This window comes from Penicillium solitum (assembly GCF_028829755.1).
Source record: "Penicillium solitum strain IBT 25940 chromosome Unknown utg000004l_segment0_segment0, whole genome shotgun sequence".
Classification (NCBI taxonomy): domain Eukaryota; kingdom Fungi; phylum Ascomycota; class Eurotiomycetes; order Eurotiales; family Aspergillaceae; genus Penicillium; species Penicillium solitum.
In genome coordinates, this window is record NW_027072124.1 from 3,301,008 (window position 1) to 3,325,064 (window position 24,057).

Below are 24,057 nucleotides of genomic sequence, written 5' to 3' on the forward strand. Positions count from 1 at the left end.
CCTTCCCGTGAATACGGTAGCGCCAGCGCATAAAATAAATTGAAAACTTCATTGATTGAGTCAATACCTAGGATAGCAGATAGATATCAAATACCGATCCCCGCGAGAAGAAAGGTGATAAGTATGTCGAGTAACGCTGGGTCTCAGATTTTGAGGATAACGATGTAACGTCACATGCACAAGGCTACCAGGAACGTCAGAATCCTGATCCTTGCCAAGCCCGGTATTATCAGAATCCATCGAAAGGTGCGATCAGACGTTCAGCACCCGGCGTTGTCCCGGGGGAATGCAGCTCACTCGGTGTTCGCGCCACTGGTCACGCTGGCAGTCCTACGAAGAATCAATATCCATAAACACAACTTGGACAGGTCTCTCGCATCCTCCTTACCTTGCTACAGTATGTCGCAACTTTGCATTTCTTGCATTGCAGAGGCTTGCGACCGACATCTTCCTCGATCTTTCCACAACTGAAGCAGCTATCAAGACCGTCAGCATGAATTGTCCAGATTCATCAGCCTTCCAGTCAAGCTCACCTAGGCTCCTGGAAGCTACGTGCAACCCCGGGCTGGTAGTGATCCAAAGCAGCCAGAAACTGAGCCCTTCCCGGAGATCTGAAGCCATGGTCGTCAAGGAGTGTGCGGCGGGAGGTACAGTTGATTTGGGGCACTAGATCACGGAGGTGCTGCAAATCTGCTGCGCTGATGCGAGCACCGGCACGCATGATGAGAGCACCCATGATGATAGTGCGGTACTTGGACTCTTGGAAGAGGTCATCCGGGTCCGTTTCCCTAGCGCGACTAGCAGCGAACATCCGTTCTCCGAGGTTGCCAGTGTCGAGTTTCCGACGGACGTATGGGACAATGACGTTGGCTAGCTCGTAGGCATATTCGGCGGTCCTGTAGACAGCAGCGGCCTCCGGTGGTGCCAGCATGTCGCTTTGATGAACCATTGCACTCAACCTGTAATCCCACTGACCCGTCTTGATGCGTAGAGTGTCGTCAGAAATGGAGAGAACGACGTCAAGGTCCTGATCGCCTTCAAACAGACCTAGGATAGAAGTTAGTTAAACCGGAGGTATAGTAAAAGGGACGATACTCACGCCATCCCCATCGACCCATGATGATGATTGTTTGATCCGTGTCACTGTTGGGCTGAGCTTGAGGTTGAGTGACTTGAAGCCTGGGACCTGAATCGCGACAGAAGAAGGTCCGTGAGAGCAAGGTACTTGGATAAAAAGGAAAATTCCGAGATGAGTTTGTGGATGGGAAAGTGGGAGAAAGTGGAAAGAACGAATTCACGAGGAAAGAGGAAGGTGCGGACTGCGGCAATGAATGTGAAGGTGTCTTAGCTCATTTGCTTGACTTTGTGAGACACCGTGGGATACAGCAACCTGCTATTGCCCGTTTTCTTCACGGTGATCTCAATTCTATTAATTGTGATTATATCCCTGATCATATGTACGGTTTGTGATTTTGCATCACCTTCACATACATCTATCTGTGTGCATGTTCTTACACAGAATATCTCTAATATTATCTGCGGCCACATAGATCACATCAGTAAAGTCTTAGGCCGTCAAGGACAGACGCAGCATGAGCAGCCGATCATTCTTGTACGGTGTGTACGGATATCTATGGAAACAGGGGGAATCTGGATCATGGCGGTCAACGGAGATTTTCCTCAGTTATTCACTGGTGGCCTACATACCCAGGCCAGTCCGGAGTATGCAGCTCTAATTGATTCTGGGCTGTTTGTACTCGACCCGATGGCATAAGGCACATGCATGACTCGGCCGTTTCTCAACAATGAATATAGATACCAAGGGTCAGTCGAGGACAGGGTCGGTGATCAAAGAGGCTTGCTTCACGCAGAGATTGCAGCTCGAAAACCGCAGATGTCAACCTCGGGATGCGACAGGGCATTCACCAACCGGCGCTTGTATCAAATTTCATGAGATGATCATGCAATGGAGTCTCAGAAAGAGGAGCGGGGGCTTATAGGCTCAACGACAAGAAGCGCAGTCAATCGGACGTATGACTAGTTAACAGAGAACTGGAGGAGAGAGAACAAAGAGGAAGGAGAAGAAACAAGCAGGACCTTGCCTAAAGGGTCAAGCTCCAACAACCAAACATCTCCTCATTCGTTTCCCAAATTCCAGAAATCCAATTCAATCAGTTCAATCAACCAGTCTTAAACATGCGGAATGCTCATCACCCATTCAACAGTCGTATAGGAGCCGACCGGAACAGCTCTCAGTGAAGTAAAAGCTAGAACCATGATAGCCAGACGTAAAAAAACGTATATGGCGAAGCAGAAAAGTTCAACAAGCAGGATTACCCGATACCAAAAGCCCTTTCGAGCATTGAATGCTTTAGTATAGAAATGAAACAGCTTTCTTGACTCAAACCAAATCACATACATAGGTATGGTACTCGCAAAACTATAGATGCCAACGGAGGACAACGCAAGCAAGCGATGAGACAAGCCAAGTAATTCGTTCAGCTCCAGTGGGGAATGGAAAATTCCATCTAAAAAGAAAAGGAACGCATGTTAGTTAATCAACAGTAAGAAACGATGTAGTTAAAGGTAGACTAGTATTTACCCGGCGAGATGAATACCACAGTAAAGGAAAGCAACAAAGGTATTGACAGCGATCACAATGCATCCATGTGATGGCTTATAGAAATCATAATAGGGAAGCTCGCCTGCTGCATCAAAAGGACCCGTGGCTGCGTCAAAAGTCCACTCTGCAGCCTGTGCAAAAACAGAAAACACGGTCTGTTTCTTTACTTGTGCATGACGGTGAACCCAACCATGGGGATTTGTGGCCGTGTGATCGAGAAGGTGAGTGGGTAAATTGGTACGATCGCATCTCACATAGATCGTGATTGGTGTGGTCATATCCTTAGGGTTATACCACCACATGACATACATCAGTACAGCACAAGGAATATAAGCGACTGTGGCTATTTCGATTGGTGCAACTGGCAGAAAAGCTCCCCATCTTGCTATTATGTTGAAAAGAAACCAGCTAGTTTGTAGGACAGTGAACGTTTTCCCTAAAGAATCTGCTTTCGCATGATCTTCAACCTCACGATCGTGAAAGTCTGTGTCTTCGACTATGCCAGTCTCAATGAACGGTTTCATATCGCTTCGTCGGAGGATGTAAATCCACCCGTCCTGGGTCTGTAAGGCAAGTCCACCGGCAATAATACAGAAACATTTTCGAAGTGTCCACTCGGTACGGAATGGATGGGGATCAGCAGAGTCTTGGTTTTGCACTTGATCTAGAGGCCTAGCCCGTTTAGATAGCCAGGACTCCGGGTCCACTGATTCGAGATACCTAGTTTTCTACGCTTCATTGCACACATTCTTCAATATCATTGCTCGATAACGCATTTGTGAAGCGTTTACGAACACATACTCTGGGAAAAAGATAGCGAGGAGCCAATATGCGAAATTCGAAATGATTGTTCGCACAGTGGGCGAGTTTCGTCGAGGGAGACTGGGGTGTAAGACTGTCCAGGTACAGGCAAATATCGTGATAAACAAGACCAAGCCAGAGCAAATGTGGAGCGGCTGTTGTCCTCTAACTGCCAGCTGACTAGAGCTGTTGAGTTAGAGGCGGCCACCGAAAAACAACATAGGGCGCAAAAATAGGCCGGGGAGACCTCAGTCCACGAGTGTCAACGCGGCTTCCTTCAGGTTATTCTCGATTAGGGGTTGGTGATGAGGGGGATATAGGAGGGCGATTTACAGTCACGTGAAGTATAAAATGCGTCCTCGTTAGACCTCGCCAAACGCGGGTTTGGGTTGGGTTTTCAATTTCCTTACCCGCCCATGGGCAACCCACCGCGGGTTTTGGCCTTGATGAACCCGCCCATGGGTTCTTGGCGGGTACCCGCGGGTTGCCCAAAATACCCAAAAACATGCATAAATCGTGGATAAACTTGATTAGTCATCTGGTGTAATTTTGGTCATTTATTTCTGTCACGCTTTTGAGTGGATATTACACTGAAACAATCAACGCCATCGACCTGGAAATATATATTCTCTACATATAGATCACTGCCCCCATCGCCCTGCTTTACACATCTGAAAGGATTATAGGCCACATTGATGATTTTATGTAAATTCATCAATTGAGAATCTTTCGAGTGAGCTTAAAAATATTATCTTTAGTTCGATCATTTAAAATCAGTGATTTGGACCTTCTCAGTATCCTCCTAAAGTCGTATTTATCTCCGGGCGGGTTGGGTTAGGTTGGGTTGGGTTTTGGGTACCCGCGGGTTTTACGCGACTTAGGAATAGATAGATCCAAACGCACGACGTGACTGGAACAAAATCCACAATCAAGTACTTAAGATAAAAAAAATCCCTATCTTCTAATACTAGTGGCCTTTTACTTCAGTATGGCGTCTTCTTCCTTATCATCGCGATCAATATATCGGCCTTTCAGTCCACTGCTCTCCATTGAGCCGTTATCTAACGGCTTCTTGGATTCTGATATTCAATCCTCTGTAAGAAAATGGTCCCTTCCACTAGCCTCTGAGTGTTACGGCGCTACCTATATGTATACTAAGATAGACCGCAGCCTTTAATAGGACCCCGCAAAACCTACGATATAACTACTCGAAGACCTCTAGCGATACTCTGACGTGTGGGACCTCAGCATAGAAAGAAATAGATTACGTACGAGTCGTATCTAGAGATAGAGTTTCTTAAATAGTGGAAGGAAACAGAGTACGGCCAAAAGCTAAACGGAGAAGGCTAATCCTAGATCAAATAGTCCACCGGATCGCGTCACGCTGATGTGTGGAAACACTTTGACTAGGTAGCTAATATTGATTCTGGGCGTCCTCGAGTCATCTGCCAGGCTTGTCTCACTGTGCTTGATTATCCATAGTATAAGGGGAATGGGATAAGCGCCATAAGTAGATATAAAAAGTCTAATACTTGTCGTAAAGGGAAGAAAAAGGGATTTAATCAGTCATTGATTTCGGATTCTTTGTAGAACCATTTTATAAGAGACTTACCTAGTGTCCACAGAGTGATAATATTTCAAATCGAGGAGCAGATATTAAAGACAATTACGTGTCTTCGTTTACCTTTCTAGACAGTGGAGAACCCGGTGTTTTAGAGGCTACTCAGCCTTTTATATTCTGGTCCCGGAGAATTGGAACTCCCGTTAGCGAAGACCCTGCGGAGACGGCTCCAGGATGTAGTCAATTGCTAGCAAGAGTTACAGTTACAAGATCTACCTGAAGATGCTAAGGTTTCCCTCGCTTTAGATTGTTAGACCAGTCCATTTCAGCAGGTATTCATAGCAATCACGGTTTATTTTATCGATAAAGATTGGAACTATAGGGAAATGCTCCTCGGCTTTGAGCCGTTACACAGTCCTTATATAGGTAACAACCTTAGTGATGTTTTACACCGGTTACTGGAGGAACGAAAACTTCTCGATCGTATTTTTAGCGTTACTACAGACAACGCTACCAACAACGACACTATGATACGCGCCTTATAAGAGAGACTGCTCTCTATCGGAGCTATTAGCTCTAGGGAATCAATAGTCCGGGTTCCCTGTATGGCTTATGTGATCTAGCTTTGCCTGAAACAGCTACTAGGATATATCAGGGCAGTACCTAAGAATAAAGAAGTCAGAGTCTTTTGGTCCGATACCTAAGCGCACGGGTTGAAGGATTCGATCAATTATAGAGACGTGGCTCATATACTAATAAAGGTAAGCCAAGATATTCACTTTTTCAATAGACTTAGAGCACTGACAGCATTAGATTCGATCCTTTACGATCTTTGTTAACGCAAGCCTATAACGGCGTGATGCTTTTTTATACCTCTAATCAGGTGGTACTCGGCTTTTTCCGTTATATGATGTTCAGACACGCTAGAATTCAACTTTTTTGATGCTTCGCCGAGCACGCCGGCTGAGAAATATAATCGATAAATACTGCTGTGATCATAAATACTCGCAGCTTAAGGTTACCGACGTTGAATGGAGGCAAATTGACTACCTCGTTTATTTGACCAAACCGTTTTTTTAGTTCACCATGGCTCTGATAAAGACCAGAGACGTCACAATCTATAGTGTGTTCCTTGTGTATAGGAAACTACTAGAGCATATCGAACGGTCGAATCGAAGATTGAAGAGAAAGATAACACCCTGGAAGAAAGACATATATGGCGCGTTGCTTGTGGCGAGGTAGAAGCTGAAAGAGTACTACGAAAAAACCTACCGCGACCACGGTTTTCTCTATGGCACTGGAATATTACTTGCCCCTTAGTATAAACTGAGTGCTTTTGATGATCGAGAGTACTCAACTTGCCATAAAGATACGTTAAAAAGGTACTGTGAATATTTGAGAGCATCTTTTATATAGTATCAGTAGCAGAACCCCGAGTTGCTATTCCGTACGGTCTAGCGATCTTCTAATTCGTATAGCACAGAGCTTGATCGGCTACTCGAGCCACTTGGTGTATCGATTTTCTATAAAGGAGTAGAGTATGACGAAGTGGACTAGTATCTTCGCGAAGGCACGAGCAATCAGTACAACACACTGGAACAACTGACTGACCTCGAATAGCCAATGTCCCTATATCGCCGCGACTTTATTGGAAAGAACACGAGCGCGAATTCCTAGTGCTGTCTCGGCTCGCACGAGACTTGCTTTTAGTCCCTGCCACCGGCGCGGGTGTAGAAAGGCTCTTCAATAGCGCACGAGACATTTATCATTATCGCCGAGGGTCTCTTCACGAAGGGACCATTCAAGACTTAATGATGTATATGTGCTCAGAAAAGCTCACACTAGAGGGACAGCAATTGATTCGTCTAGAGAAACCGTTAGAGAGCGAGAGCCAAGAGGCACTTGAAGAGGATGAAGCGTTGAAGGCAATCGAAGAGGATGCAGAGCCGATCAGCGACAATGAGGAGATTGAAGAGAGCGAGAATCTCGAGGGTAACTCTGAGCCAGAGGAGACATACTAAGTGCAGTGTACGGTGGTAGAGACCGGCCGGAGCTCTATACACAGACATATTCACGAACCTGAACAATAAGAAGAGAGTATAGAGGAAGACGTGGTTGATTACGACGAAGCAGATTTACTTCCGCCTCCAATCATGCAATTGAGTGATAGAAGCCAGAAGAGATCTTCTAGTCGGGTAACAATGCCCTCCAGTAGACTGCGAGGTTACGAGGTATACTAGTCTTTATAATTATCCAATTTGATTTTTTCAAGCCCTTTATGTTCCTTTCCAAATATTCACAGCTAGAAGCTAGTAGTTACGCCATCGAAACAATTAGATAATCGAAAATTACTGCATAACTTAGTGTAAAATGATCAGTCAGCTTTTTTTGCTTTTTTGGGTAATCGCGGGTACCCATTTGGGTCTTGGGTTGGGTTTCGCGGATGACAACCCGCCCACGGGTTTGCTGACTAAGACCCAACCCGGCCCATGGGCTGGGTTTTCGCGGGCGGGTTTGGGCGGTGGGCGGGTATTGGCGAGGCCTAGTCCTCGTATTCAAATGTCCACAATGTTCGAGATAGCGCCTTGGCGGTGGACAAGACTGGAGAGAATAGTGCAGAACGGTGAATCTGGTTTTGCACTTGGCTAAACTATCTGAGAGTGTTCCAACAAAGATGAGCAAGGATGGCTCCCAGAATATGTTCATCGCCCCACAGCTCCAAACCAGCATAACCCTAAAATGGCACCCATTACAATCGCCACTGGCGGGGGCACACTGAACCATGCACTTCCTGCATATGTCACCGTCGCAACAACCACCCACCATGGTTCTTTCCCCAAACTCTGTCCATCACTTCTTTCATGAGTCAGGTATCCAATCTCCCACAGCCGGTATACAGCTGTAAATACTAGACCAACTGCAGTGGCATTCACTCCTCTAAGAAAATCGACAACATATTTCCTCTTTCTCAATACGCGCCAGAAGCTTTGGATTGCAACGGCCAGCGTGATGCCCGGAAGGAAGATTCCCAAGCTGCCAAGAAACGCACCCAAGACTGTCGGAAAGCGCGAGTGCTGTAGTGCTAACGCCCCCAAGAAGACAGCGAAGTTGAAGTTAGGGCCGGGAAAAGCTTGGATGATGGCAAGGCCGATCAGGAAGTCTCTACTAGAGACCCAGCCGGGATCGACGACATAGGTGCGTAAAAGGGGAATTACAACAGGTCCCCCGCCAAAGATAACAGTGCCAGCTAGGTACATATTGGCAAAGAGGTCGAGGACCAGTGGGGGTGTAGTGAGCTTAGCTCTGGCAACAAGAATTCCGATGAACGAAGCTAACAATGTTAGTGTTGACTATCAGGAATTTTGTTGGATGGGATGCACACCAAAAAAGACACCCATTACCAAGGCTCCGACCCGAATCCGAACAATGTGCTGTTGCGAAGCAGCTTCCGCGGACAGCGTTGGTCTTGTGGTATCAACGGTACTTTGTGGTAGTCCTTCGATTCTAGGATCCGTCCTTCGCAGTCGCGTCACGTCACTCCTCTGTGCTCTATTCTCTTCCAAAGTTATATCGTCCACGGCTATGCGGTCCCCATTTGTCACTCCCTGTTCTGGGCGACTATGTCTGTTTTTCCACGCGATCTTTGCTCTCAGAATTTGCTGATATAACCATCCATCCCAGACGCTCGTGAGGAAGCCACCAATCATCATCAGCACGGGAAAATACCAGAGGGCATTGTAACAGAGACCGGCACATGCGCCAAATATCACAAGGATGCGCGATAATTTATCGCGAATAGCCTTTTCGGCCAAATGTACGGCCGCAAGTGCAACGATACCCACTGTGGAGGCGTTGAGGCCGGAAAGTAAAGAGTAGACAGGTTTGGGTAGAGTTTCACTCATGTTTTGCACCCCAAGCGAGAGGGCATACATCCCAATTGCACCAGGAAGACTGACATCGTTAGTTGAAACCGGCGAATAGAGTGCTTTGTCACGTAATGGTATAGATCACCTCCAAAGAAAAAATGCAAGCATCGCAGGAATAAATCCTGCATGTAATAGGACTAGGCAGAAAATCATCTTCGTGCTAGCGGGACCCGGAAGGCCCTGACAAAGAGCAAAGAGTTCTTGATACTATGAGACTCGTTAGAAGGCCATATAGCACTTGAGGATATATAAGCAAGGTTTATACAGTCTGTTCATCTACCCATTTTTCCTTGTCGCCCTTTCCCTCCACGAACCTACTATGTAGAATCTGGAAGTGTACTGGTGGCCCTCCGAAGGCTGTAAAGCCTAGATCCCATGTACGCAGAAAGACATCCAACAAACGAGTTGATAGAGGGTTTTCCGATCCCTCATTTTCTCTCGAAGCCCTGTGGCTTCCCCACTTGGAATTCAGCTGGACGAGAGAAGAGAGGCATTGCGAAAAGGGAGAGAGGAGTGGCATACTCCTCCTTCAAAGCTGTGCGGATCCGTCGAGTACAAATATTAAGACAGCGCAGGAGAATGAAATTCTCTCAATCACGCACGACGGCTGCTATAACTTTCTAGGGGACCTTGCCAGGTGGGAGTTTGAAACGAGCCAAGACGTTTAGTAAGCTCATTAAAGTCCCGAGGTCAAACCAACCAATTAAAGATACAGTAATGAAACACGTGTTGTACCATGGTTCTAGGAAAGCCTATTTGGACTTTGAATGTTATTGGCATTACTAAATTGAGAAGGCGATGCCAAGCAAAGGATAGAAAGCATATGGTTGATGACGAAGACACTAAAGAGGAAAGAAGTGAACGAAGATGATGCCAGAAGTAAAAGAGGTCCACCAACCTCAGAACCCATAAGTTGTAGTAGTTGTTTAGCTACATGGGTATGCCGATGCCTATGTGGGTCACCCAGATGTACACCAAGTTTGGAGTTTTCCATGAAAGACTAGATTAGGAGCGGCATTTATGCCAGAAGACTTATTCCATATATCTTACAACTGAGCTATGTGTAAAATGCAAAGCGTACATTGTAGTTATTGACGGTAAAATGTGGCTTGGAGATGTGGCAGAGGAGACCTCGGGAGAGAGCAGGAAATATATTACTCAAAAGTGGCTTAGCGCCCACTAGAGGTGTTCGTACATCTACACGCCCCAAGACCGCCCAGACACCCCTCATCTTACATTTCCCCTGTGGAGGAGTCATACTCAACCACGGGAGACTATGGGCTCAGTACCCTGTCGGACCCTGAAAATGCAAATGTTGAGTGAGACAAGATCGGCGCCCACATCAGCCTAGCCCTCAACCTAACAAAGCTTATCACAATAGCATTGTATTCGTGCATGGACTGACAGGAAACCGAGAGACAACATGGACTCACAAGCCTACAATGAAGTTCTGGCCAAAGGAATTCTTGCCGAATGACATTCCCACTGCGCGCATCATGACATTTGGCTATGATGCAGATATCATTGGAACACTTCGAGTCGCGGGGTCAAATACCCTACGCGACCATGGAAAACACTAGCAGATGAGCTAGCAGTGTGGCGAAGGAGGTCTAGATCGGTTAGTATGAGCAAACATATTCACCGCTTAGCATTCTAAGTTGTATTAGAACCGACGCCCTCTTATCTTCGTCGCACATAGCCTCGGAGGTCTCGTGACTGAGCAAGCCCTTCTTATTTCCCGCGGATCAGCACAAAAATACTACAAGGATGTTTTCGAGTCAACTGCCGCTATAGCATTTATTGGGACTCCACATCTTGGTTCAGATAAAGCCGCCTGGGCATTACCACTGACTCGCTTGGCCAATGTCCTGCGGGAAGCAAATAGGGAAATGCTGAAGGCTTTCACGCCAGGGTCGGAGATGTTCGCTGCCATGCAACAAGAGTTCAATACAATGATGGAAGATCATCGCCGAAATGCAAATAGAGAAACTGTGAAGGTTCTCACGCCAGGGTCGGAGATGCTCGCTACCCTCCAACAAGAGTTTCATACGATGCTAGAAGATTGCCGCCGCAATCATGGCAAAACGATTGAGATGTTTTGCTTTTATGAAGAGCTTGAAGTTAACGGGGTCGGAAAGGTATGTTTAGGCTCCTACATGTGAAGTCAGCTTTTCATTGACGCCATTTAGATCGTGTCAGACCAATCTGCTATTCTCCCGTCCTGTCAAAATCGCTCCATCCACGGTAATCATATGCAGATGACCAGGTTTAGCAGTCCGAAGGATCCCGGGTACAAAGCCATAACCAATACTTTGTGGATATGGGTAGATGAACTTGAAAACCAGCAGGTGCCTGCCCCGGTTGGGGGAGCAAATTCCAAGCCAACATATATGATAGAATCTGGCGGTAGCCCTGTGATGCTAGGTAATACGAGTGCGGGGCGAGATTTCAGATTCAACAACAACATTAGATATTGATTGATTGGTTTCGATATGTATCAATCCAGATCCTGTTTGTTCTAGAGGACAGAATCAAGTTAGACCATGCAGAAGTAGTTTAATTTCCACGTTCTCGTTATCAATTAGTTATTTCAAAGCAACTAGTCTGCCGTTAAATTGAGCCGCATTTAGTAGATAGGGTTTTATATAGATGGACGACGAATAAATGTGGAGATCCCAGGGCAACTTGGACAATCCAAAGCTTGTAGGTTTGTGGAACGGTGCCTATACCGTTACATACAGACTCAACGTGAAAGGTAAAGTAAAAGAGCGGTAAGGTAAGCCAACTATACATCCATGGATGGATGTATGGATCTTTAGTAAGCTAATAATATTAAATGCTCTTCACTTTTCTTTCAATATTGACAGAAATAGACGGGTACGACAATTGTATGCAAATTGACGTATGTAAAATTCTCTGACTAACTAAATTGACAAAATCCGCTGTTTTAACAATCTGTGCGGACATCGCGATATATGTACTCTTGTATGAAGCACGCAATCATGGCGGTCCATCTGGGTGACAATATGTACCTGGTAATCTCCACCATGTATGCTGCATTGGTCCTCGACAACTATTATTGGATCTTGTGAAGTTAGTACTCCGTATCGTTTTGTCAGATGTCACTACGATCTTATACATAAGTGAGAAATCCCAAGGGAAAAAAATGGTTACAGCAGGCACTTGCTGCTTTTGAGCCAGCTGTCGAACTAGGAATATGGACCCCCTAGGCCTTAAACAGGAACCTTGGTTTTTGTTATGGTCTAGTGGTAAAATGCCCGTATTTTTTCCCACACCAGCGATTGCGTTGCCGCACGCAGGGTCGACCGACGAGAATATTTTAGTTCTGACAGGGGGAGACGTTTATTTTCCCCTGCCCCTCACAGGCGCGGAAAGCAGTGGGGCGTTCGCCGCAAAGCCACGGCCACCTGGAAGAATATTACCTAGGGGGTTATTCTTTTACATATACCACAATTCCTGAGGGAGTTTTGACCTTAGCCATTTTTTGTCAGGTGTTTGGATGTGAATTTGAATATGGACTAGTTTATAATAGAACTATCTATTTTGGATAATAAAAATCATGCACTTTCCCGTATATTAACATATACGTGCCATTGTTTTCTTCAGGTCTCAAATGCTATCTACTTGGAGATGTAGAGGAAAGAACCATACCACTGGCTTGCTTGCTTCTTCCGACTTGAAATCCATCCTCCTAGTCAATAAGATAATTCACATCAATATCAAACTCTTGAAAAGGGATGTTGTCAAAGTGCAAGGTCAAATACATGGATTTACAAGGTATTATACCATGCAAATCATGTGACTTCGAGTACCATGCATACCATATATTACGTTTAGTCATCATTACCGTTCAGATTGTTGAAATAGCGGGTTTTGTCATTTTAGTTAATTAGAGTTCTTCATCTATGCCATTTGTACCCATACATTGCAATACAGACAGATTTCTGTCAGATGTGTCAAACAAAAAGGAAGTCCAAATCTCAATCTCAGACAAGAGTGGGTCTCGGAGAATAAGCTCAGCCGGAAGCCGAACCAATATCAAAACACCTACATCACATTGACCAGCACAGGGGGGGTTATCTCTACCAACGTGTCAGTCCAATATAGCTAGTGATCAGAAATTCCAGCGGACTGTGCAAGCAGTTGCAGAAGCTGTCCAAATATTTGCCGCTGGAACATTTGATTTTGCAGAAAGCATCAAACAGATATGGGGACCGCAGACCCAGCCGGATGCAGTGGAGACATCGAATCACCTGCCCGTCGAGGGTATGCAGGATGTCCAAGTCTTTGATCAACTGCACGACAGAACCCCAGTCTCCCAGGATGGAGATCGACTAGCGATCAACTCCCATGGTCATCCGCCGTCTATGACCTTGCATGACGGGGAGGGGACGCTAGAACTCCCGCATGAAGCAACCGTGCCGCTAGATACAGCAAACATGCAGCTCTCTAATGATATGGATGCAGTATCTGGGTCCCTCCAGGATGCTGTCAGAAGCTGCTACGAGTGCTTTGCGCGCTGGCAAGACAAAAGCCCATTCCCACCTTGTCTTCCCACGCTAGTGGGGCCATGTGAATACTGTACACGCATGCAGATTCACTGTAAAATGGTAAGATGCACCATGGGCAATAGAGGGTGTATAATGCTAAGAAATACCAGGTTCCAGTAAGTGAGATGGGGAAGATGATGCAACGCAAAAGAGAGCAGGATCTTTATCTTGCAGCACAAAATGGCAATACCCCAATAAAAAAAGAGCGCTTTGAGGATGCAGTTCATGAGACATCTGAGCCGCTCGAAATGCCTTCATCATCCCCAATTGCGGACGTACCACAACAGCAGGTCGGTTCAAAGCGAGCCTATCATGATATTAATGAGCAGCAACCTATGTTCAAACGGCAGCGGTTACAGGAAGTGCGACGAGGACTGGTGCCGAAAGTCTGTAGAGGGAAAACTGTTCTGCGACAGGAACAAAATGACCTCAGAGCGGCGGCGGAAAACGGGGAGTCTCCGTCGTCATCAGTATCTTCGTCGTCATCTAAAGAAGAAGCAGCGCAGATCAAGATGGCAATGAATAGGCAAGAAAGCTCACCTGTCGAAACTTCAGATATGTTGCCAGTCGCGGATAAAGTGACAGACGAAGGCGTGACACACCTAGAGGGAGAAAATGATGGATCCTCGTCTTTCACGCAGAAAGAATCCTTGGAAGATTCGTCCTCAGAAGAGCACGAGGACGACTACTCCTCCGGAGAAGAAGAAGAAGCAGTGCAAATTCCAGCAGTAAAAGAGGCGTTACAAGAGCAAGACAACATGAAAGTGGAAGCAACGATTCAATCACTAGAGGAGAACAGTGAACCATCATCCTCTTCTTCGTCGGAAGACGAATCCTCAGAAGAAGAGTCAGAGGACGAAGAGTCAGAGGACGAAGAGTCAGAGGACGAACCTGAAGAGCAACTAGAGAGCCATCTGGCACCAGAAGCATTTCCGCAAGATGGTCGCGAAAGGATGGTGAAAGCAGCGGTCTCTGCCTCACTAGACCAAGATAATAATGAGTCCGAATCATCGTCGTCTTCATCGGAGGACGAGTCCTCAGAAGAAGGATCAGAGGACGAACCAGAGGAACCAAAGAAACAACCAGCAACAAAAGTAGAGCCTCAAAAGAGACGCAAGGAAAGCCCCGAAGAACCGATTCAAATAACAAGTGATGAATCCTCCTCGGAGTCATCAGAAGACGAATCATAGGAAGAAGACTCGGAGATGGAGAAATAGAGTGAGATACCAACTTCTCCTCTTGTCAGTCGTTGCCAGCCTATTCGTCGTGTGGTTTCGGAAGACGATAATGGGGCAAATATCCATGCCAGCAACCATAATGTAATACAGAGAGGGTTTGAAGATTTGCTGGCTCTTATTTTGCTTGGATAGCTAGATCTACAGGGCTATGTTCTCTCGTCTGTCCTCTTCTGTCGCTCGTACTACTCTAATCGCAACATTTTGTTTCTAGGCCCACTGGATTGGTTTAATTGTAGCATTCTGTACTTTCTGACGTTGGGTAGTAGTCGGCAGTAAAGTGAATCAAGTGATAAATAAGACCTGTCCGTGGAATACCCCTCGAGATGAAAACAGACAATTGCAAGTTGTCTGGGTGATACTATCATCAAACAATCCATTCACTGAATATCAAGATAATTATGCGGCTAATTCACTCCAGATCTTCCTTCGGTGCAATTAACCTATTCCTGTTGGCAATCCCCCTTTGCCATGCACTGGTTGCAGAACCTCCAATCCCGGAAGTCGACGTTGCCATAATCGGTGGTGGCCTATCAGGACTCTCCACAGCCAAAAGTCTCGCAGCAGCCAACAAATCCTTCGCCATACTAGAGGCACGAGACCGAGTCGGTGGTCGTGTGCTCAACGCCAACCTAACAGGAAAGAGCATCCAAGAACTAGGCGCCGAATACGTTGGACCAACACAAAACCGCGTGCTGGCTCTCGCAACCGAACTCGATCTACCAACCTATAAGACATACACAGCGGGAAAATCAACTTTCTATCGAAACAGCACGGCGCGTCATTATCAAGATTCCCTGGGCGGTATTCCTCCCGTAGGACTAGACCTCCCTCATTGAACTTGCACTCTTCATGAACGACATCAATAATTTGGCTAGCATGGTTGACCTAGAAGCACCATGGAATACCCCGAATGCCACAGCGCTGGATTCAATGACTCTAGAAACATACGTCAACTCTCGACTATCGACAGCCGACTCTCGCGTCCTCCTCAACATTGCCATCCCAGCCATCCTATCTACCGAACTGAGAGAGCCATCTCTGCTATATTCATTATGGTGCATAGCCGCTGCCGGAGACGAAACAGGACCTGGGACCATCAACCGTCTCATTGGCGTCGACGGCGGTGCACAGGATAGTCGGGTGAGTGGTGGAACACAATTACTCGCAACGCTACTTGCCGAAAGACTCGGTTCGCAAAACATCTACCTCAACACACCTGTTCGCAAGGTCCAGCTCAAGGAATCCCGCTATCTAGTTTCATCAGATAAACTCACCATCTCAGCCCGACATGTCGTCGTCGCCATGTCCCCGCCTCTAGTAACCCGGATCACATTCGATCCCCCCTTACCCGCCGGCCGAGACCAATTAAACCAGCGCATGCCATTGGGTGCCCTCGGCAAAGCAATTGCGATCTTCCCGAGCGCCTGGTGGCGGGACGAGGGACTTAACGGCGAAGGTGTTAGTGACACCGGAGCGATCCGAGTAACGTACGATAACTCTCCAGCTGATGGATCATTCGGGGCTATAATGGGATTCATCGAGGCGGACGAGATGCGCAAGCTGGATACTGCGAGCGAGGACAAAGTCAAGCGCCAGGTCAAGGAGAGTCTTACAAATCTGTTTGGTCCCCCTGTGGAAAATGCTACGGATGTTCTTGTTCAGAGGTGGGATCTTGAGGAGTTCTCCCGTGGTGGACCTAGTGCTTTCATGCCGCCGGGGGTTTTGACGGAGTATGGGTCTTATTTACTGGCTCCGGTTGGGAGGATCCATTTTGCTGGAACTGAGACTTCTCTAAGGTGGATTGGGTATATGGATGGGGCTATTAGCTCGGGGGAAAGGGTTGCAGGGGAGATATTGAGGAATTGGGGCTTTGATTAAGGGGCTTTCCCTCGCTGGTGGATATCTTGAAGTTTGGGTAAAATTGACAGGAAAATTGGATTTTATATCTGAATTGCTGGACTCGCATGACTATTTTGAGACATGACTGGTTTTATTGTAGTGCTAGGTGCTTTTTAGGGATTTTTAGTAAATGAATATCATCTTTGGGGCATCTTTTGGCTGATGTTTAGGAGCCCCGTCGAGGCAGTGTTCTGGCATCTCCACTTTCGCCTTAGTTCCGCACCTGGCCTGAGCAATGAAGAGAAAGATAATTTTTAAGCCTCAGGCGTCAGTGTCGTGCAGTAGCTTAAGGTTAAAGGAGAAAAAAATAAGAAGCTCCGTGCAGTTTTGTCAGGTCAAATGTTGGACATTGCATAAAGTTGCTGTCAAATGTGTCAGTTTGATCTACTCCAGTATTAGGCATATACTGGTCCACACTAGGAAATCCATTCTAATTACTGTATCAGGAAGTATGTTGTTCTTTTCCCACTGAACTAATTTACGTCCACTAAAGAAAGATATTTCTACGTCTAAATTTTCGACTGCAATTCCCTTATTGCCGGGTGAACCGGGGATATATAACCGCCCCTGGTTGGCATCACACTAACGGTTTCGGGACTGAATAGATAGAACTATATAAAATCGACAGTCCCCACCAGAATTACATGAATCCTTGCCCCTGAATAGAGCCTGTTTGCCAAAGTCATGCCTAGAGGAAAAGATCGCCGTCGCCATTGCCATGAAAAGCCGGTCCAGCAAACCCAGTCACCGGCATGCTCTTCACCATCATCTCCAGTCAAGGAGAAAGGCCAGCGTCGTGATAACCAGCACAAGGTCAATAAGAGACACAAAGCCAAGAGGCGGTTACCATCATCTTCGCAAGTGTTCAAAAAACATGGATTGAACTCGGAATCACCACAGGCGGGGTCGTCCGATCCTCCGGTCACAGACCATGAGCGAACCAGCTCAGGCTCTTTTGACAGCTCCCAAGTCAAGGTTCAGGAGCCAGGGTCATTGCGCAAACGTTCACTGTCGTCAATGCAACGTGCGCCTCCACGTAAAGTGGAAATAGTGTATGAGTCTGACTTTGAGTTCGAGTATAAAGATGAGGCTCAGGCCAAGGCGCAATTGCAGGCACTATTGGCTTTGCGATCACCTCCATCGTCACCGCAAAGAGTCGTGAGCCTCAAAAAGACAAAATCAGTCTCTGACCGTGAATATGGGAACCATCCCCATGAAGCATCATCATCATCATCATCGTTATCATCATCAGATGAAAATTCGGAGCCTGAAAGAAGACGCGACCCAACCTCATCATCGCAATCACCTCTCTCATCACTGCAAATGGCCGTAAGCCCCAAAAGTCCCACGCCAGTCTCTGACCTTAGATATGGGAACGAGGCCAATGAGGTATCATCGTCAGATGAAGACTTTGAATCTGAAAGAGGGCGTGAAACGGTCTCACGATCACGATCACTTCCCTCATCATTACAAAGGGCAGTGAGCCTCACAAATGCCACGCCAATCCCTAATCATGACCGAGATCACACGCCTCCTGGGGCATCGTCATCACATTCACTGTCAGAGGCACAGTCAGTCTTTACGTCTGAATCGGAAGGGGAACCATCCCTGCTATCACCAGCATCGCCAACATTGCCGGAAAGAATGGTGGGCCACAAGACAACACCTGTTTCCCATCCGAAATATGGGCAGCAGACCCGCGAGTCATCGACATCGGATATTGACGATGAGTCTGAAACTGCATCTGAAGCAGGACCGAGCTCAGAGCCGGAACTGTCCTTGTCATCGCCCTCACCATGCGAGATAAGCAAGATGACGACCCTAAAACGAAACAGATCAAACGCCCACCATGCCTCTCGCCGGAAGGTTGTACCATTTCCACTCCCTTCATCACCGGAGCCTCTGCCCGAAGTTGAATCCGAACCTATATTGCCATCAGAACGTGACTGGTCTATCCTGTCATCGTTGGATAGGCTCACAAATTCAGAACCAACTATACAAAACTTCAGAAGTGAGCACTGGCGCAAAGCCTGCGGGAAGAAAAGACGACCATTTCCAACCTCATCGCGATTGAATTCAGAGATAGGACTTGAGACTCCATCGAAATCGATAGCCGAAACAGAATGGCAACCAGCGGAATCTGGAACTGAATCTCGATATCAATCTCCAACTCAGGCAACAATAACACCAGCGTCATCTCCGCCCGTACCTCAAGCTGTTTCACGAGTTCGATCTCGAGTTCTTCCTCCATTTCTCCCACCTCAACGCTGGTTAGCGAGACTCGAACGGCCAGACCAGGAATCGTCATTAATCCCAACCGTCTGGGCCTCGCGTCTGCGATACAGACGTGACATTAATCCCCCTGATGCCCCTCTCATGATAGACGGCAAGAGATATCCACGGCTTTTCGCCGAAATTCCACCTGGCGGCCACGAGAATATCGAGTTCATATTCCCGGATAACTCCGATGACGATCCCGATTTTTATGATCCGGATTCTGATGATCCCGATCCCGAGCTTCCAGAAGCTAAACGGCGTAGAGTAGAGTTGTCTACGAACTCGCCGCATCCAGAGGAATTGACACAACGAGAGGGGTCGCCTTCAGAGGCCCAGGAGGCATCAAACCCCGAGCAATCGTCAGTATCCGAGTCAGAGCCTGAGAAATTCCTGGATCTGGAGTCGTTGTTAGACCTTGCGACACGGTCGAATCCCGAGCCATTGGCTGAGCTTGAAGCATCAGACCACGAGAGATCTTCAGATCGCGAGCCATTGCCGGAACTCAAAAGATCAACTGACCCCGATAGGTCATCGGATCCCGAGAACGAAACCGCGCGCCCGACTGCTGCTATCAGGGATGAGTTACCGGTATGGCAAATCAGGCAGCTTAACAAGCAGATCGACAAGGCGGTTGAGGTGGATAAGGAACATAATCCTCAGCACTGGGGCGGTTCATGGATGAAAGAGTATGAGAGAGGCGGACATATAAAGGTGCAGATTGAAGCCGCGTACGAGCAAGAGATGGTGAAGAAGAAAGAAGAGATGGAGAGGGATAAACAGAAAAGATACGAGAGGAATAAGAAGCTGAAGGAGGGAAGGGAGAAAGCGAAAAAAGCAATGTAAGAGCGAAAGACAAGGGAGGAGAGAGGCACAGAGGAGAATGCAAGAGGAGCAGAAGAGGCAGCAGAAGGAGAGCCAAGATAGGGAGGAGTTGGAACGACGGAGGGCGAAGGCAAGGGCAGAGGAAGAGCCGAAAGACGCGTTATCGATGTTGCGCGAGATGCTAGACGAGGAAAAGAGGACTGCAGCTCCTAAGACTCGTTCTGAATTTAGAGGGAATCAGAGTGTTGCGCGGTGGGAGGCGTTACAGATAGCTATGGATGCACTCAAGACGCGGGAGCGAGAGAAGGAAAGAGAAAAGGAAAAAGAAAGAGCAGATAGAGGAGAATTCTGACGAGCTAGGGAATGGTGGAAGCATCAGATGCCAAGAAATAATATCATGTACAATAGCAATTAACATCCTCGAGTTGGGTAAGAAAAAAGAGGAATGACCGGGGTAGTATTGATAGATCTATTAGGGACGAGTACAGGGGATATCATCAATACACCATCAGGGCTAGTGTGGTACAGACTCCAAAACACCCCTCGATGCCAGGGTTGTCAGATAATGACTCGTTAGACTCGCATTAGACGGAGATATGGACAGGAACAACCAAAAAGAAAGAGAGCAAGGTGTAGTTCCAAATTACTCCCATGCATCTCCCCAATCATCATCAGCCTCCTCGTCTTTGGGTTTAGTATCGATCTTCTTAGGAGCAACCACAGCCCGAGGCTTGGCGGTGTTCAGCGTTGATCGTGTAGTAACACTGTTGGTAGAAGCGGCCTTGGTCAGACCCTTTGGCAGGGGATTTTTGGCCTTGGTCTGAGATTTCGCGGCGAGCCAGCCGGCGAAATCGGGTTCGCCGCCGTCATCGTAGGGCACTGCGGGGGCTTTGCTCAATGAGGGGACAGGGGATGCGGGTTTAGGAGAGGATACAGCGGCAGTGAATGGATCTTCGTCTTTTTCATCGTCGTCCATAGCACCCCAGGCATCGAAGACGTCATCGCCCTCTTCTTCAGGCTCGTCGTGGACCACGGTGGCTGGGCGATCTGACATTGACCGGTTCAAGGGCTGAGCTGCGGGACGAAGGACTTGTTTTGGTAGTTCGGCTGGGGTTGAGGGTGATGGTTTGGCGGGACGAGGAACAGACGCTGAGCGAGCAGTATCAGGATCAACAGCTTTGGTAGCGTTGGCGGTGGGTTCGATCTCGCCGTTGGCAGTTGCGATTTTGTTTGTGAATGATGAAATGGCCCAGCCGGCCCAGGAGTTGTCATTGGGGGTTCCAACGCGAGCGTCGGGTTTGTTGGCTTCTGCAGGTGCGGCCGCGGGTATGACGGTGTCTGGCATCGTGCTGGCAAATTTCCGTGTCCGCTGGACATACAAATCAAATGTTTTGTTTGCTTGGTCGCGAATCAATCTGTTCAACAGTAAGGATCGGGCCAGAGTTAAAAATTGAGCACATTACTCACTTTTCCTTGTCCAAAAGTCCAGGGCAAATGGCAGGTAGAATCCTAACAGCACAATCTTCCTCGTTAAATACATCGATAGTCGCGGCCAGGGCCAAAAGTCCTGCATTTCGAGCGTGGACAAAGGGGTCTCTGATGGCTCTCGTGAATGCTGCAATAAGTACTTTGGAGCGGGTCTGTATGTGATGTTAGCGGCAAGATGTAGCATGGAGGATAAATCACCTACACTTTGACTTAGGTTCTTAGCAATCCGCCCAAGACAAATTGTCGTGTTTGTCCGGATCCCGGGTTGCTCATCGTTAGCAGTGCGGGCGAGGAACTTCAAGAGTTCTCCATTGACAATCCTATCATTGAGTTTGTTAATGATAGTCAGAACAGCCTTCACTGTCTGTTCTCGAACCACAGGGGCAACATCGGTGAAACCAGAAGTCTATGACATGTTAGTACAATGTGCGTTACTCAGGGATCATATAGTTTACCATTTGGGGGAAGATCTTGTCGTTGACCACCCTCTGGGGAAGGTTATCGATCATTGATGGAAGATTATCCAAGAGGCAGACCCGCAATGCTCGATCAGGGTTTCCAAATAAGCGGACAATAACAGGAGTCAGCTTAGCATTGAATTCGTCTGCCGACAGCTTTGCTCCAATCTTCAGAGTAGCTGAAAGAACTTTCGGCCCACCGCCGCCAAACTCGACGGACTTGAGTAGCTCCGGAAGCACCTTCATCTTGAAGAATTCCTCTGGGAAGTCATCAGAAAGATTATCAAGCTCACTGCAAGTGGTGACATGTTAGCCGCAAAATCGTTAAGATGTTGGGAATATACGCACTTAATAAATTCTTCCCGCTCGGCGTCACTCTTGAGCCCCAGGCTGTCGATGTCTTCAGTCATTCGAATGAGTGGTGTCTGGAAAAATCCACCTTGTTTCTTTCCCTGCTCCACGAAATGCCCCGGGCTCAATCGTAGCTTTGGGTTGGCGGTGCAAAGACGTTTATAGCTTTGCTGCATGCTGGGAGGAATGTTCGTCGTCTTGCCAGCTTGGTCGCCGCCTGAGAAACCCCCATTGAAAACCTCGAATATCAAGATACCCAACCCGTAGGCATCGACTGCTGCCAAAGGATTGCGCTTGATGGTATCCCAGCCTGTTTTGACAATTTCCGGAGGTGTGTATCTACCGGCATCCGGCACACTACTTCCGTACGTCTATGCGTTGAGTCAGTATATGGTATCATTCGGAGTGTGTCCTGGAAAAGCCCGAACCAAGATCACTCACATATATAATCGCATCATCTTCCTTCATAGAGCTCAGAATGTCGAATCCTCCCAGCTTCCATTCGCCGCTCTCGCTTATGAACACCGAGGATGCGCGCACGGCGCCGTGAACTGAGGAAGCATCGTCGTTGATGAATTTGAGAGTAGTCTGTCCAGAGAAATCCCGTTCAGCGATGCCATGATACCTAACTTTGAATAATATCGTACCGCGACAGTATACAACCCCCACTTAGCCGTCTCCTCACTCAAGCTCCGCCGCTTCACCGGCCAGCTGAGTGGCACGACTCGTTCCGTAACGATATAAAGATTGTGCTCGGTCTATGAACATGTAAGCTTCTGCACTATAGTCCGACGTTCAGACTAAAGGTCCGGGAGCCAAATATACCTCAATCGTATCCAACACCTTGATAACACCAGGATGCCGCAACGTTCTAGACTTGCGCACCGCATTTTTCGCAAGAGGGAGGCGCGACTTGTTCGCATTTACATCAAACGCAAAGACACTGCAAGCTGAACCGTCATCCTATATGTGCCACGACATCGTCAGCCGTTGAAGCTCTTCCGCATGGAGAAAGAACCAAAAAGCCACCGTACCCGTTTCGTACCGTTGTGCAGTGCCCAGACCGAATCACCGATGTCGACTCTGTCGCCGAGGGAAAACGGGAGTCCTCCACCCTTCGCGATGGCGGAGCCGATGGCGGATTTCAGGAAATCCATGGCCGCGGTGTGGCCGATGTGGCAGATCGGGGAGTTGTTTGGGGTGTCCGGGGTTCGCGAGTCGGGGCGGCCAATGGCCAAGGGGTCGATGTGCGGCCGGGTTTCAGGATTAGATCGAAAGCTCGAGAGAGTGACTGAAAATGAACCAAAGTCTAGATACAATGTTCTTGTAAGTTGGAATAGCCAGACACATCAAACGCTAAACTCCTTTCACCCCGCCTTATCGTGATAAACACTTCTTGCCTGAGGCCACCACGTGCTCCTACAAATAAAGCTCCGCTTTATCTTCCTTTTCTTCACCTCCATGCTATGATCCTATGCGTCTAATTTTGTCGCTAAATGACACTGAAACTCACGATACTTACGATACTTATCCTACTGCACTTATCTACTTCCAGCCAACACTCACCCACATACCAGTCGACAATCAACGGTCCTATTGATTAACCAGTAAGTCCACCATTCCCTTTCCCACGCGTGTACACACAGTACACAATTCAACCAGCGACGCAAGTCAGCTCCCTCTCCAATGATGCGAACTCTGGTAAAAGGTCAGACCAAGACCACAACACCACAAAAGAAGACTCACCCAACAAACCCGATGGTACTCCCGCAAATTCCAAAACCCACGCAAAACACCACAAACCGACTCTGGAGCGAACTTCAAGAGCTACTCCCCGGTGCGCACGAACCAACCATCTCTTTCCAACAGACTCCTGTCTATTGGACCAGCCATGATGGTGCCACATCATCACAGAGCTGTGCCCAGACCACGACGACACCCTCTTCCGATTACACTCTCAACAACCAACTTCACATGACACCATTCCCCCCTCTTCTAGCAGGATACATACGTCTCCCGTCGGAACGCTGCTAGCAGCGGGA

The 24,057-nt window shown here is 47.6% G+C and overlaps 9 protein-coding genes across 9 annotated transcripts; 6 read left to right on the forward strand and 3 right to left on the reverse strand.

Annotated features, from left to right (window-relative positions):
• Window positions 1–252: 252 nt before the first annotated feature.
• Window positions 253–1,118, reverse strand: N7455_007258 (zinc finger MYND domain-containing protein; the record flags this gene model as incomplete). The annotated part of the gene is made up of 4 exons (XM_040957696.2): window positions 253–330; window positions 389–476; window positions 534–1,047; window positions 1,100–1,118. The coding sequence occupies 4 exons, from the start codon at window positions 1,116–1,118 to the stop codon at window positions 253–255; spliced, it is 699 nt and encodes a 232-aa protein (XP_040811836.2).
• Window positions 1,119–2,190: 1,072 nt separating this feature from the next.
• On the reverse strand, window positions 2,191–9,431 carry N7455_007259 (uncharacterized protein; the record flags this gene model as incomplete). Its single annotated transcript, XM_065605570.1, is given in 8 exon segments — window positions 2,191–2,369; window positions 2,455–2,528; window positions 2,603–3,351; window positions 3,370–3,600; window positions 7,700–8,316; window positions 8,368–8,936; window positions 8,997–9,118; window positions 9,177–9,431. The coding sequence occupies 8 exon segments, from the start codon at window positions 9,429–9,431 to the stop codon at window positions 2,191–2,193; spliced, it is 2,796 nt and encodes a 931-aa protein (XP_065461424.1).
• A 922-nt stretch (window positions 9,432–10,353) lies between these two features.
• N7455_007260 (uncharacterized protein) lies at window positions 10,354–11,388 on the forward strand (the record flags this gene model as incomplete). Its single annotated transcript, XM_065605571.1, has 4 exons — window positions 10,354–10,457; window positions 10,507–10,519; window positions 10,579–11,049; window positions 11,101–11,388. 4 exons carry the CDS (start codon window positions 10,354–10,356, stop codon window positions 11,386–11,388), a joined length of 876 nt encoding a protein of 291 aa, XP_065461425.1.
• Window positions 11,389–12,491: 1,103 nt separating this feature from the next.
• Window positions 12,492–14,672, forward strand: N7455_007261 (uncharacterized protein; the record flags this gene model as incomplete). The annotated part of the gene is made up of 5 exons (XM_065605572.1): window positions 12,492–12,503; window positions 13,030–13,542; window positions 13,566–13,602; window positions 13,657–14,280; window positions 14,311–14,672. The coding sequence occupies 5 exons, from the start codon at window positions 12,492–12,494 to the stop codon at window positions 14,670–14,672; spliced, it is 1,548 nt and encodes a 515-aa protein (XP_065461426.1).
• Window positions 14,673–15,118: 446 nt separating this feature from the next.
• On the forward strand, window positions 15,119–16,598 carry N7455_007262 (flavin monoamine oxidase family protein; the record flags this gene model as incomplete). The annotated part of the gene is given in 2 exon segments (XM_065605573.1): window positions 15,119–15,532; window positions 15,543–16,598. 2 exon segments carry the CDS (start codon window positions 15,119–15,121, stop codon window positions 16,596–16,598), a joined length of 1,470 nt encoding a protein of 489 aa, XP_065461427.1.
• A 705-nt stretch (window positions 16,599–17,303) lies between these two features.
• Window positions 17,304–19,739, forward strand: N7455_007263 (uncharacterized protein; the record flags this gene model as incomplete). Its single annotated transcript, XM_040957840.2, has 1 exon — window positions 17,304–19,739. One exon carries the CDS (start codon window positions 17,304–17,306, stop codon window positions 19,737–19,739), a length of 2,436 nt encoding a protein of 811 aa, XP_040811868.2.
• Window positions 19,740–19,776: 37 nt separating this feature from the next.
• Window positions 19,777–20,070, forward strand: N7455_007264 (uncharacterized protein; the record flags this gene model as incomplete). Its single annotated transcript, XM_065605574.1, has 1 exon — window positions 19,777–20,070. One exon carries the CDS (start codon window positions 19,777–19,779, stop codon window positions 20,068–20,070), a length of 294 nt encoding a protein of 97 aa, XP_065461428.1.
• A 291-nt stretch (window positions 20,071–20,361) lies between these two features.
• On the reverse strand, window positions 20,362–23,478 carry N7455_007265 (COPI-interacting protein CEX1; the record flags this gene model as incomplete). The annotated part of the gene is made up of 10 exons (XM_040957818.2): window positions 20,362–21,133; window positions 21,186–21,358; window positions 21,409–21,612; window positions 21,662–21,956; window positions 22,013–22,386; window positions 22,457–22,603; window positions 22,663–22,773; window positions 22,841–22,978; window positions 23,050–23,324; window positions 23,439–23,478. The coding sequence occupies 10 exons, from the start codon at window positions 23,476–23,478 to the stop codon at window positions 20,362–20,364; spliced, it is 2,529 nt and encodes an 842-aa protein (XP_040811740.2).
• Window positions 23,479–23,704: 226 nt separating this feature from the next.
• N7455_007266 (uncharacterized protein) lies at window positions 23,705–24,049 on the forward strand (the record flags this gene model as incomplete). The annotated part of the gene is made up of 1 exon (XM_040957763.2): window positions 23,705–24,049. The coding sequence occupies one exon, from the start codon at window positions 23,705–23,707 to the stop codon at window positions 24,047–24,049; it is 345 nt and encodes a 114-aa protein (XP_040811865.2).
• Between the last annotated feature and the right edge of the window lie 8 nt (window positions 24,050–24,057).